The 14,958-nt window shown below is 37.1% G+C and overlaps 1 protein-coding gene across 1 annotated transcript in view; it reads left to right on the top strand.

The window, feature by feature from the left end:
• The window catches only part of MMS22L (MMS22 like, DNA repair protein), a 138,999-nt gene that overhangs the window by 19,558 nt on the left and 104,483 nt on the right, over nt 1-14,958 (top strand). The window contains exon 9 of the mRNA XM_008062069.1: nt 7,096-7,272. Coding sequence (XP_008060260.1) covers nt 7,096-7,272 — 177 coding nt within the window. The remainder of the gene's footprint in view (nt 1-7,095; nt 7,273-14,958) is intronic.

Genomic DNA, 14,958 nt, shown 5'->3' with positions numbered 1-14,958 from the left:
GCTAACTTTTTTGAATTATTGTAGAGACGAGGTCTCACCATGTTGCCTAGGCTGGTCTTGAACCCACAGGCTCAGGCAATCCTCTTGTCTCAGCTTCCTAAAGTGCTGTGATGACAGGCTTGAGAATTTTGTACTTCTTTAGACTTGTTCTTGTTTGATAAAATTCAGTCGTGAAGTGTAAATCACATGTAACTAATGTAGACATGTTCACTTTGTTGTCAGTTGTCTTCTTTTAGCTTTTAAGCAGAAAAATGAATGTAGTATAAGATTAAATTATACAAGTTTGCATAGTAACATGCACTGTGTAACCTAAGTAATATGCATGTGCTTCCTTTTATTTCATCTTAAAATAATGAAACTCAAGTCATTTTTTTAATACAACTGATATAAGTTATGTTATTCACAGACTTTGAAGGCTATTTTGACAAGTCAGGTTATGCGTTTTCATTTCTGATAGCTTGAGCTTTCTTGCAAAAAATAATCTAATCAGGCTAGATACTATTTAACAGGCATTTTAAATGTGTTAGTAAGCTGATTGAAAATAAGAAGTACTGAGACCAAATACTAAGTGTAATCTTAAATTCAGGTGAGGGGAACATTGAAGCTGCCACTTAACCTAAGAGGCAATTGCTGTAGTATATTAACTTGACCTTTGACTTTCAGGCATTATAGGGTACAAGAATGTAAGACAAAGTTCAAAGTTGACCCAAGTTGATAACCAACTAAAATACCAGTTATCCATAAAACTGGATACCCAAAAAGATCAACTAGAAACTCAAGTACATTTTTAAGGAAAGTTGCCTGTGTTTAAATGTGGTGCTTTTCAAAAGTTTAAAATTGCTTCTGTGTGTTTATTATTGCACTGTACACCTACGCAGGTTTATAACTTGAGTTCTTTTTACCTATATTTTATTAGACTTTTCAAGCCATTGACCTCTAGGTAGCCAAGAACAGTGGATGGATGCCTAAACTCATATCTTCCGAAATAACCTTCCCAAAAAATATAGGACAGCAAACAAAACTGCATGAACAACATGGGGGTTAGAGATGCCGACCCCCTGTGAAGTAAAAGAAAAATATGTATAACTGTTGACTCCCCCGTAACTACTAATAGCCTACTGTTGATTGGAATCCTTGTCGATAGTGTAGTCAGTTAACTCATTTTGAAAGTTGTATATATTATGTACTGTATTCTTACAAAAAGTAGGCTAGAGACATAGTTCTTTAGAAAATCATAAAAAAAATATATTTACTGTTGGTTAAGTGGAAGTGGATCATCATAAAGGTCTTCATTCTTGTTATCTTCGTGTTGACTAGGCTGAGGAAGATGGAGTGATTGGTCTTGCTGTCTCGGGGTGACAGAGGTAGAAGAAAATTTATGTATAAGTGGACTTGTGCAGTTAGTTCAAACCTGTGTTGTTCCAGGGTCAGTTGTTCCCCAAAAATATTGATAGCATAACTGCAAAACAGGAATGCTTAGAGCTGTAAATTTTAAATAAAAACCACTAAAAATTCTATCACAAGCCTTTCTTTTTTTTTTCTTGTATTGGAGTCTCACTCTATTGCCTAGTCTGGAGTGCAGTGGCACACTCCTGGCCATCGCACCCTTGACCTGCTGGGCTCAGGTCATTCTTCTGCTTCAGCCTTCCAAGTGGCTGGAACTACAGGCGCATGCCACCATGTCCAACTAATTTTTTGATTTATTGTAGAGGCGAGGTCTCGCCAAGTTGCTCAGGCTGGTCTTGAATCCCTGGACTCAGGCAGTCCTCTCACCCCGGCCCCACAAAGTGCTGAGATTACAGACTTGAGCCACTGCGCCTGACCCACAATCCTTTCTAACAAACATGGGCAGTCTGAGGAAAACTGTTTATAGAGTAGAGAAGAGAATTTAGCAGTTGTCATAAGATTGGTCTAAACCATTGCCAGAATGTGGAAATGTTTAAAAAAGTTTTCCTGTATATCAGAGAACTAATGATGTGGATCGATCATAAAAGAGCATGCATGACATGAAGAATTGTGATACTCTTTGGTAATTGGCTGCTGAAGGGGACAAGAAAACCAGAAAATTTTGGATCTTGTAAAACAAAACACCAGCACCACTAACAACAAAAACTCAAAGGACTCACATTCACTTTCCCACCACCTCCATTGACCCCTCTCCCCCAAAAAAGGAAATTCAGTGAAGAAATGGGACTTGGGTACATTGTCAAAAGAGGGTACCTGAACTGGAAACCTTTTAAACTAGTTCAAATCTACAAAATGTAAAGAATAAAACTAAATAAATCCTTATAAAGTTACTAAAAACTGAAAACAGAATTGATGCATCTAAGCTGATGCTGTCTCCCCCAGGCACTGCAAAGCAGAAGAAAATTGTAAGACAGCACTGCAGGTTTAAATATGCTCAGACCACGTCAGGGGGTGTGGAAAAACCACCTTGAATAAGGTGTTCAAATGTTAAAAAAACAAAAGGGCAGAAAACCAGGGATGAATGAAAAGTAAATTGAATGCCCAGAGAGCAACGGGAGGAAGAAAATTATATTAGAACTGACTTGACTACAGGCTGCCCAAGGGAGAATAGACCTAAATGAAGATTTAATAAGGGCATGGAAGAAAGGCTAAAAAACCGCTAAAGGAATAAAAATGGAATAAAGAAATATGAAGAATTAGAGGGAAAACGGTTCAAATGGACAAAATAATCACACATATAAGTGGAATCCACAAAGAAGGACATAGCTTGTATTCAAAACTAATCCAAGGAAAAGTTCTAGAAGTAAAGACCTAATTCTGTGTAGTAAGTGGGCTACTGGATTATTTGAAAGATTAACCTCAAGCGATCTATATCACACCATGTTTTACTAAAACTCTTTGACTTCATATATAAAGAAAAAAATCTCCAAATTTTCTAGGAAAAATGATGTAATTTCCAGTCTGATTCTAGCTCTGAAGTCAGGAAAAGACCAACTTTCCAACTTAACGATAGTCAAGCAGAGAGAATGTCTTACTCAAAGGAGGGCTTTTTTGTTCTTTTCAGGCTTCCTATTGATTGGGTAGGGCCTATGTGATCACATTACTGAGGGCAGTTTGCTTTACTCAGTGTACAGATTGAGATATTAATCTCATCCTTACTCAGTGTACAGATTGAGATATTAATCTCATCCAAAACCTCCTTTGTAGACCCATCCAGAATAGTATGTCAAGTTGACACATAAAATTAACCATTGCTTATGTAGTTGTACAATAGAATGAGGAAAGTATCTATACTGATAGGGAATGATTTCTAGGATATATTGTTAAATGAAATAAGCAAAGTACAAAAGAATATTTACAGGATGCTACCTTTTGCATAAGAAAGTAGGAAAAAGAAGGGAATATGTATGTTCAGTTGTACACAAAGAAATACTGCAAAGATCAACAAGAAACTATTGAGATTGGTAAGTAGAAATGAAGATTGATGGGTGAATGTGGTATGGAAAGATTTGATGTAGTTCCGACTTTAGAGTCATGTTAATGTTTCATATGCTCCAAAAATAGATCAATGCATATGGAAGGTACACTCAGTGGAATATAAAGAGAAACAACTGAACCTAACTGCATTTCAAATAAATAATGCTCTCTACAGGGATTGGCAGTACTAATGTAGGTAACCTTGGAATGTACTATTTTCACTGTATACTTTAAGGCTAAAGACAAAAGAACTATAAAGAACTGTAAATATTGGACTCTCAGAAGATTTTTTTTGGTAACATGAGCATTAGCAGTTTTAAGTCGACTTCATTTGTTTTCTAGAATTGAACAAATTAATAAATGTATTATGGGTTATTAGAGCCAGGTTTGTTACTGTTGGAAAATTAAGCTACAAACATGGAAAGAGTAAAAACTTGGGTGAACTGTAATATGTCAGATTAGAATTTGGGGTAGAATGAAAAGTATAAAATATCTTTTTTTTGTGAGTTAGAGTCTCCAGTGATCCTTCTGCCTGTCTTCCAAGTAGCCAGAACTACAGGTGCACACTACCATGCCTGGCTACTTTTTTTGTTTGATTTTTTTATAGAAACGTCTCACCAAGTTACCCGGGCTTGTCTCGAAGCTGTGGGCTCAGGCAGTCCACTTGCCTCGTCTTCCCAAAGTACTGGGATTATAGGCTGAGCCACTGAGCCCAGCCGTAATATCTTTTTAAGTATTTAGAACTACTGGGCATGGTGGCCCGTGCTTGTAATACCAGCAATTTGGGAGGCAGAGGCGAGAGGATGCCTGAGCCCAGGGGTTCAAGACCAACCTGGACATCTTGATGAGACCTTGTCTCTACAATTAAAAAAAAAAACAAATTAACTAGGCATGGTGGCATGCCCCTGTGGTTCCATCTTCTTGAAGGTTGAGGTGGAAGGATCGCCTGAGCCCAGCAGGTTGAGGCTGTGGTGTCTGTGAGTGTTCCACTGTACTCCAGCCTGGGTGATAGAGTGAGACTCTGACACAGACACACGTGTGTGTGTGTGTGTGTGTGTGTGTGTGTGTACATGCATACATTTCCTACCATTTTTGCTGCGTGGGCTTAGAAACTGATCACCTGAGTAATAGTGTGCAATTTGAGGCTATATTTTGGTTTCAAAAGAACTTTTCTGCAGTGAAAGGAAAAAATGCTCCTGGACAAATGACTGATTTCAGGGTGAGGCATGGAAAGTAAACATGAGCCTAGAACGTCTTATTCCACAGACTAAGGAAGTGCTCAAAAATGATGAGGACATGCCAAAAGGATACACGAGCCAGCATGATGGTCTTCCAGATTCCTGATGGTCGTCCATAGACTAAATCTGGAAAATTTGAGATACAAAATAACTGCAAGAAAAGGATTGTAATCTGTTCATTAGGAATCTGTGAGTCAATACTGATATAAATAAATGAGAAAGGAAGCTCTTCCTAATAAATGTACAAATTATGTTGAAATTAGAAAGCCACCATTTGACAACTTCCATGGTAATTTTTTAAGGCAATTTAAAAACATTTATTATAGGGATGAGGTCTCACCATGTTGCCCAGGCTGGTCTCAACCCCACGGGCTCAGGTAATCCTCTTGCTTTGGCCTCTCAAAGTGCTGGGATTATAGGCTTGAACCCCACCACACCGGGCCAAAACTATTTTCAAAAAAGCAAAATTGAAGGGACTCCTGAAGGATATTTAGGTAGAAGAACAGTGATGATAGGGTGAGATTTTCTGAGCTGTAGGAAGGAATAAAAAGCAAAGTAAATGGTAAATATTTTGTATAAATTAATAATATAGTGGGATTAAAGAAAAGTGTTAACATTTATAACAGTAATAGCATATAAAGTGAGTAGGGCTTAAACGAGAGTTTTCTAAGATCTGTATTTTATCTAAGAAAGGTCTGTATTGACTTATTAAGACATTTGGATGCATTTTGTTATTTTTTTTAATGAAGAAAGATAGTTTTATTAAAGGGGATAATTTGTGAAGAGCACAAAGGGCAGGAGAGCTGCAAGGATGTCTGTCTATGTATGTTGTTATTTCTAAGGTCATCTCTAAGAGAAGTAGACTCTTTAACTTCCAAGTTAGTAGAGGGGGACAAAGATAACTAAAAGAAGGAAGTGTTGGTGGATACAATAAAAATGTGGGATAAAATGGTAGATTCAAAACTAAATATATTAGTCATTACCTTACTTGAAAATTGTACTATTAAAAGTTCTGTTGGAAAGATATATTTTCAGGATGGACTGTAAGCTATTTACAAGAGACATGGCTAAAACAAAATATATTGAGGTTCAAAATTGATAGAAAAAAGATACATGAAACAAGAAAAAAATATACAAGAAAGGTGATGTATTAAACTAACATTGGGAAAAATTAGACTTTTAAACCCCAAAAAAGCATTAATTAATTTTATATTTATATTGATAAAAGGTTGAACTTTCCAGGACGATAAGACAAATTTGTATGTGACTAATAACGTGTTAAATATAAATATAGAAAATAGAAATTGACAGAACTTTAAAGAGAAATACATATGCTTAGAAATACTAAGATATATTTCTAAACTCATAGGTGAAAGAATTGATAATGAAAAATTAAACTATCTTGAAGTAAGTGATAGCTAATATATTACAATTTAAAGCTTTGGGATTAAAGCCAAAATTATAACTAATTATTAGAAGGAAATTTATAACTTTAAATGCAAATATTAGCAAAAAAAGGTTGAAAATTAATGAGCTGAGAATTTATCCCAAGATGTTAGAAATCATTATTTCATAGTAAATACAAAGAAAGTAAAATAAATGAAATTATAAAAATAACAAAAAGTTATGAAATTGAAAACAAGGAGGATCAAAAGAGCTGACAGTTGGGTCTTCAAAGTGATAACTAAAATTGGTCACTCTTAAGATAACAAAAATAGTCAATACTAGAAATTAAAAAAAGGAATATGACTTCAGATTTTGTATGCATTAGAAAATTAAGAGATATTGCCAACAACTTTATGCCTAATAACTTGAACATTTATATGAAATACATAGAAAAAAGACCTGGGGTGGAAAAAAACTGACTAAAACTCACTAAATATACAACAACAATAGATTGCATAAATGTTTTAAATGTTTTGTTATGTAGTCATATACTAGAATAGTCCAATGAACTATGGGTATACTCATTAATATAGATGAGCTCAGAAACATAATGTTAACCAAAAAGAGTCAAGTTACAAAAGAAAAAAAGCAGGCCACTTCAGAATACAAACATGCATTAAAAAAAAAAAAACCACAAAAATAGATGAAGCCACATAATATGTGATATAAGCTTATATGTATGGGAAAATGTATAAGAGTAAAGGATTGATATATCAGGAGGTCAGCAAAATTGTCAACCCTGGATGGAAGAAGAAGATGTGATTGTGGGGACATACAGAGTCTTTTCTAAATTATTGGTCATGTTATAATTCTTAACCTGGGTATTATTATTCTTTAAGTTTTGTACATATGTTTTGTATTCTCCTTTGTATGTATGCTTTATTATAAAAATGGAGGAAAAACCCTAAGACAAAGCTTATTGAAACTGTCTTAATTTAACAGAATCAAATTACTTCTGTTTCTATAGTCATTTTGGAACTGGTTGAATAAACTACTTAAAACATTCTTTGAAAAATCAAGTGACCAGAGAAGACCTTCTGTGCCTGTAATCCAGTCCAGGGATTCAATAGGTTTTAGTTGGTGGATTATTACTCATGTAGCATCATTTTACCAGTTTGATCGTCATGGAGAACCAGATGTAACGGTAAGATTTTATTTTTTTAATCTTTCTTTTAAAGGCAGGGTCTCACTGTCACCCAGGCTGGTATAACCTCCTAGGCTCGATCAGTCCTCTTGCCCAGCCTCTCGAATAGCTGGGACTGCAGGCATGCACCATCATGTCTGGCTGTTTTTTGTTGTAGAGATGAGGTCTTTCTATGGTGCTCAGGCTAGTCTCAACCTCTTGGCCTCAAGCGATTCTCCTCCCCTTTAACCTCCCTAAGTGCTGGGATTAGAGGTATGAAACACTGCACTCAGTCTTAAATGTTCTTTTTTTTTCTTTTTTTGAGTCAGTCTCGCTGTGCTCAGGCTGGAGTGCAGTAGCATGATCACGGCTCACTGCAGCCTTGACTTCCTGGACTCAGGCGATCTTTCCTTCTCAGCCTCCCAAGTAGCTGGGACCGCAAACTCACACAACCACACTTGGCTAATTTTTTGATTTATTTTATAGAGATGGGATCTTGCTATGTTCCCTAGTCTGGTGTTGAACTCCTGGGCTCAAGCAATTCTCCTGCCTCGCCCTCCCAAAGTGTTGGAATTACAGGCTCCTGGCCAGACTTTCTTATGTTATCAATCGCAATGTATTTAGACAAATTACAAAGTAAGCAGAAACAACAAAAATAGATTACAGTCCTGAGAGATAAATTCTTTTTATGTATTACATTTTTGTTAGCGTGTTGAAAAATACATAATTTATGTTTTTGTTCGATTTTTAAAAAGCAACTTGCAGAAGACTTGTGATCTGGTCTTGGCTATGCTACTAATTGTGTAACCCTGAGAAAATAACTTAAACCTTTTTAGGTCTCTCAAACAAAAATCATGGGATTAGATTGTTTCAAAGCTTCCTTCTAGTTTTAAAATCTGTAGGATTGGCAAAGAAACGAATACTTATTTTTGTGGATAATTAATAAAAGTACTTCTTTAGCTTTTTGCAAAGATAATTTAATCTATTAAAAAATCATGAAATTTGCTTCAGATGGAAAGATGGAGATTTTAACTAGTATATTAATTTCTAGTCAAACATTTTTCACAGTATTACTTAAAAAGCTCTATGAATAAAATGAGCTGGTAGATGTATTATTTAAGCTCTATTTGTATATGATTTCTTCCATATTAAGAAATGAATAGTATAGTATTATGTTAGCCCATCAGTTCCATAAAATAAATACCTAGACTCATGAAGCCAGTGTTTCTATATTTTCAAAATTGGTTGTTGTAATGGGAGTGGTTCCTAAATGTGACTGATCATGAGATTTGCCTGAGATTTTAAAAATCCAGATTTCCAGTTCTCAATTGGAGATCCTGATTTAAAAATCTAACGTGAAATTTCTGAATTCTTATTTATTTATTTTTTAGTCATGGCCTTATTCTTGCCCAAGCTGAGTGCAGTGACATAATCATAGCTCAAAACAGCCTTTACCTCCTATGCTCAAGCAATCTTTCTGCCTCAGCCTTTTGAGTAGCTGGGACTACAGGTGTGTGCCATCATGCCCAGTTAAGGTTTTTATTTTTATTTTTGTAGAGACGAAGTCTCTCTATATTGCCTAGGCTGGTCTTGAACTCCTCGGCTCAAGTGATCCTCCTACCTTGACCTCCCAAAGTGCTGGGATTACAGGCTTGAGCCACCACACCCTGCCTGAATCCTTAACTTTATTTTTTGAGTCAGGGTCTCACTGTGATGCCTAGGCTGGAGTGCACTGACATACTTATGGCTCACTGCAGCCTCGACCTTCTGACTCAGGAGATCCTTCTGCCTCAGCCCTCCCAAGTGGTTGAGACTATAGGCCCATGCCACCTTGCCCGAATAATTTTTTAATTTTTATAGAGACAAGGACTCGCTTTGTCATCCAGACTGGTCTCAAACTCCTGGGCTTCATCAGTCCTCCCACCTTGGCCTCTCAAAGTGCTGGTATTGTAGGCGTGAGCCATTGTGTTCATCCTGAATCCTCATTTTAAAGAGTTTCCTGGATTCTCCTTCTCTACGAGGTAGGGGTACCATTGCTTTATAAAACATGTTCTTTGATGGACTTGATAGATTTTCCTCTGGAGCATTGGACAGACCAAGCTTTGAGAAATTATCCTTAGAATCTGAGTTATTTAGTATTAACATAGCACTATAGAAATAGAAAGGGCCTCAAGAAGTCTTCTAGATTATCCCCCAATAATAAAAGGCCCTCCAGCAGATCCCAAGATAAAGTGAAATTAGCCAGAAATTGCTCTGAGAAGTTCACAAACAGCTCAATATCAGTGTATTTAAGTATTCTATCAATATATTGAGAGAAATCCATAGAATGTACTTATCACATAGAATTCTGTATGCTTTGTTTCTGTTCATGATTTTTTACCATGCTAATAAAGAGTAAATACTCAGTAAAGTATAGTAGTTGTCATTATTACTATAGTAGACCTTTTATTAAGTATTTTTGTAGAGTTAATATATTTCACATCTTTTAATTATTACAATATTAGAGAGACATTAAATGAACTAAAAAATATTAACTGCAATTCTAAGGTCTTAACAAGCATTTTCACTTTCTTTCCAATCTTAATTCCTCCCAGTACATATTTCTCATTTTAATCAGTGTATATTAATATAGTAGTTAGTTAAGTACTTTTGAGTTCCTGTTGTGTGTAATCATAATATTAGGTGACTATGAGAGGATGCACAGGGAACAGATTTTCCTGCTTTCCCTTTCCAGGAACATGCTTTTAGGTTATAATGCTTGTTAGAACTGTATTAACACTTATTTGAGTAAGTGATATAATTTAGTATTGGTTGATATTGACCCCCAGGTACGCTCAGTATGGTAGATAATCTAGCCACATTAATATATTTCATGACTGTTACTTATTATAATGTTCAGTAGCACTGGTTTAACCACCCATGGTTGCAATGCAGAAGTCACTCTTCTGTTTCATACAGAGAACTCCAGAGGATATTATTGCTTTTATTAACTCTGAATCAAGATAGTGCATGAATTGTCTGTGCTTAACCTTGTATCTTATAGTATTTGTGAGCAGTTTCTGTGTGATTATTTTTGGGAAGATATTTTTTGCAATTTTAATAATTTAAATTATGTAGAAGGCTTTAAAAGAGCTGTGATATTTGAAAAAGAGCCTTCTGTATGAAAAAAATGATATAAGTATGTATGTAATATGAATGTTTATATGTACATGTAAAATAAACCTTATCTTTTATGTGAGTCCTCAAAGAGTTTCAAATATTTTTGGGCTTTTTAAAGACTTTTGAAGAAAAAGTAGGCTTCCCCCACCAAAAAGAAGGAAAGACAAACTCAAGGTCTCTAATTAATAATAGTTTTCATTGGGGTGAAATGCATATTGCATTTGCAGTGTATTTAATATTTCAGTGACTCGGTGATGATGTTGAGTTTTTGAGTTGGAGTGGTGATCTGGCTCACAATCATGTCTCACTGCAGCCTTGACCTCCTAGGCTCAGGTGGTCTTTCTCTCTCAGCCTCCCAGGTAGCTGGGACTTCAGGCAGATGCCACCACGTCAGGTGAATTTTTAAATTTCTGGTAGAGATGAGGTCTTGCAGTGTCACCTGGGGTCTCAAACTTCTGGGCTCAAGTAGTCCTCCCCTCTTGGCCTCCCAGAGTGCTAGTAAAGTCTTGAGCCACTGTGCCTGGCTAACTATGTGATTATCAATCTCAGTGAATTGTTATGAAGCAGGTGAGAGGATAATATATCCATTTTGCAGGTAAAGAGATTGAGGTAAACAGCGGTTAAATGTCACTCTTTTATCATTTAGATAAACTTGATATTAAGGGTCACCTCTTATGAATTGGTCTTTGGCAGGATAGCTTTGTGGTTCAGCCAAAGACAGTCCCAGTCTATGCCTATTATTCACTCGTCTCATCTGGTTAATTTTTTTGTTTTCTATTTACTTATTGATTTTTTGAGTTGGCGTCTCACTCTGTCGCCCAGACTGGAGTGCAGTGACTGCTCCCGGCCACCGCAGCCTCGACCTGCTGGGCTCCGGCGATCCTTCCGCCTCAGCCTTCCCAGTAGCTGGAATTACAGGTGTGCACTACCATGCCCGGCTAATTTTTTGATTCATTGTAGAGATGAGTTCTCACCAAGTTGCCCAGGCGGGTCTCGAACCCACAGGCTCAGGCCATCCACTCACCTCAGCCTCCCAAGGCGCAGGATTACAGGCTGAGCCAACGAGCCTGGCTTGGTTAATTTTTAATTTTTCCTTTTATTCTCAAAAGTATCTCAGTTTTGGGGGGACTATGATCATAAAGGCATGTTGGCTCATTTGTTCATAGAGATTATACATGCTGTTAATTTGGGTCTAGGATACATTTAAATCAGAATTCTGAAGACTGCCTAAATTCTATGTTTTTCTCCTTATGATATATTAACATAACCAACTACAACAGTGAAAATGGTTATACAGTAAATTGCTTTATTCTACTAAAGAGTGATTTGGTGTGTGACTTGATATGAAGTAATAATGGCTACTCATGTTCTTCACTAGATAAATATATCGAATCTTGTGGCATTATGGAGTTGTGTCAGCTTTTAAAAGTCAACTGCTTTGCCCTGAGGGTTAATGTGAAATCTACATTTTGAATAGGTTTCAGATATGGTTAATTATTCTTTATTTTAAAAGTTTCTGTAACGTGGAGTTGTGCTGTAGTGGCTATAGGTCAAAAAGCTAGCCAATTTCCTAGTATAGGCCTTTAAGAAAAATTTGGTATCTTCTCATATTAGAGGCTTTAGATTTTCATACTTATCTGTTTAATGCTTTCCTCTTAACCTAGATGAGAGTATGTTACTCTGTCACAACCTCAGTCATCTATTTTAAAACCAAATACAGTTTAAAGAGGATAATTACTTTTGGGCATTGCAGGGATCTGTTTTAACAGTGCTTTCCCTGCCCAGGACATAGTGTAATCAGTCAGGCTGGCTGATGCTCATCTTTGAAGCATCTGAAATAGTAACCTGATAAAAGGTGTGAAATGTAACCTTAAAATTAGAGTTGCACCAGGCTACATAGTCTGCTGGAAGTGGAGGGTAGAGGATTTATTTATTTTAGATTTCTAGTGTAGATGCCACCTATACTAAAACTTAAATGAGTGTCTTAGTTTTAATATTGTGATTCAGCAGAATTAACCTGCTATGTAGGAAAGAGGTTATAATGGTGTTATAAATGCTATACTCCCCAAAGTTAAATTTTATCATATAAGAAAAATCTGTATATCTGATACATAATATCTTACATTTGATTTGGGCATAATGTAGTTTCCATTCTTTTCTTTGAATTACGGTTTATTTTGTTTTAGATTAGAGCCATAATACTGATTCATATAGTTTAAGCTTTTGGGTGAGAATTATACCCTTTTGAAAAAAATTCTTGTGATTCAAATGCCTTGATAGAATAGAACAATTGGAATATACTCATTAAAACTATCCATTGAAAACCTAAAACTTGTTACATCAACCATGCCATGTTCCTCCTAACCAGGCATTGGTGGTAACATTCTCTTTATAAAAAATGACATAAGTATGAATTGCTGAATCTGAGGGAAGGCGTGCTAAGGAAAAAAAAATGATTACTAATACATGGTATAAGAGAAAGAATACTGTCTTTGGTGTCAGATCAACTTGGATTTGAATCTATTCTCTGACTTGTATATGCATGATGTTTCTGAGATTTAATGATGTCTTCTGTGAAACAGGAAAATTTTTTTTGAGCAAGTAATATGTGAAAGCCTAACAGTGTACATATTGTATTGATTGAACAAAATATATTTTTAAAGGGAGTTTTAGGACCAATTATCAAATTTCAGGATATAGTCCTTGAGCTGCCTTCAATTCTGACACCAGTTGTAAGCTCAGCTATGGTAATTTGTTAGGACTCAGAACTCACTGAAAGCTATTATCTCATGATTATAATTTCTTACAGGGAAAGGATATATATTAAAATTAGTCAAGAAAAGAAGCTCACTGGCCATAGTTCAGAAGCACCAAATGTGGGGCTTCTGTTGTTTTTTCCCCATGGAGTCAGGACACGTTAGTCTCCTGGCTTAGTGTGTAACAGTATACAGGGAGTGTTGTAAATCAGGGATGCTCACTCAAGCCTCAGTGTTCATAGTTTTTATTGGAGCTCCATGATGTAGGCATGAATGATTAATTGCTCACATGGCTGATTTCAGTATTCCGGTCAACTGACCCAAAGCCCCCAGCCTAAGTCATATAGCTGATCTTTTGGACATGATCAGACCCTACCCTAAGACTATATGGGCATGGCCAACTTTTGCTGTCTATTACATTTTTAGATTATCTAGTTTTACAATAGTCCCCAGGCAAACAAAGATGCTTCCTAACATTCCAAGGGCCCAGAGATTACCTCCCAAGACCAGATCTCTCTGGGCAAGGACAAATTTTTAAATTCACATTCTCTTCCCTTTTTTTTGAGTTGGATGGAGTCTCACTCTGTCACCCAGACTGGAGTGCAGTGGCCGCTGCCAGCCACCGCAGCCTCCACCTGCTGGGCTCCGGCGATCCTTCCGCCTCAGCCTTCCAAGGAGCTGGAACTACAGGCGCGCGCTGCCACGCCCGGCTAATTTTTTTGATTTTTTTTTTTTTTGAGTTGGAGTCTCACTCTGTCGCCCAGACTGGAGTGCAGTGGCCGCTCCCGGCCACCGCGGCCTCGACCTGCTGGGCTCCGGCGATCCTTCCGCCTCAGCCTTCCAAGGAGCTGGAACTACAGGCGCGTGCTGCCACGCTCGGCTAATTTTTTTTATTGTAGAGATGAGGTCTACGCTGCCCAGGCGGGTCTCGAACCCGCGGGCTCAGGCAATCCAATTTTTTGATTTTTATTGTAGAGATGAGGACTCGCCAAGTTGCCTGGGCGGGTCTCGAACCCATGGACTCAGGCAATCCACTCACCTCGGCCTCCCAAGGCGTGGGATTGCAGGCTGAGCCACCGAGCCCGGCCACATTCTCTTCTGATAAATGTTTTTGTGCTTTCACTTTATTTACATAAATGTATGTAAAAAAGTCAATCATTTTGCCAAAATAAGTTAGTGTTATTAATCTGTTGTTGTATAACAAAAATTTAGCAGCTTAAAACAATAAAAATGTATTATTTCATACTCTCAATTTCTGATAGGCGGCATTAGGGAGCATCTTAGCTGACTGGTTCTGTCTTAGGTTCTCTCATGAGGTTTCAGTTGTGCTGTCAGCCAGAGCTTTAATATCTAGAGATTTAACTGGGGCTGAAGGATTTGCTTTCAGTCTTACTTATGTTGACAGTGCTTCAGTTACTCATCACGTGGACTGTTCACAATATGAGTGTCCCCAGATCTAGTCAACAGGACAGTGTTGTCAAGATAGAAGCTTCAGTGTCTTGTAACCTAATCTTGGAAGTGACCTACTATCATGTGTATTGGTATTGGTAGTCTATTAGTGACAGACCAACGCTGGTACAGTGTGGGAGGGGATTATATGAAGCATGACTACCAGGACATACAGGTTATTGGGGGGGCTCAACTACAACAGTCACTACCCCTTTATTAAGGATATACTTATTTGGTGATTAAGTACAGTTAGCATCTTACGTGAACATTGGCCATTTAAAATTATGAATATTAGCCGGACTCGGTGGCTCAGCCTGTAATCCCGCGCCTTGGGAGGCTGAGG

Source organism: Carlito syrichta, unplaced genomic scaffold, assembly GCF_000164805.1.
Source record: "Carlito syrichta isolate Samal-C Ts95f unplaced genomic scaffold, Tarsius_syrichta-2.0.1 Scaffold305650, whole genome shotgun sequence".
In the NCBI taxonomy this organism is placed as follows: Eukaryota; Metazoa; Chordata; class Mammalia; order Primates; family Tarsiidae; genus Carlito; species Carlito syrichta.
Note: the sequence above shows the minus strand (reverse complement) of the source record. Positions and strands in the feature narration are given on the sequence as shown.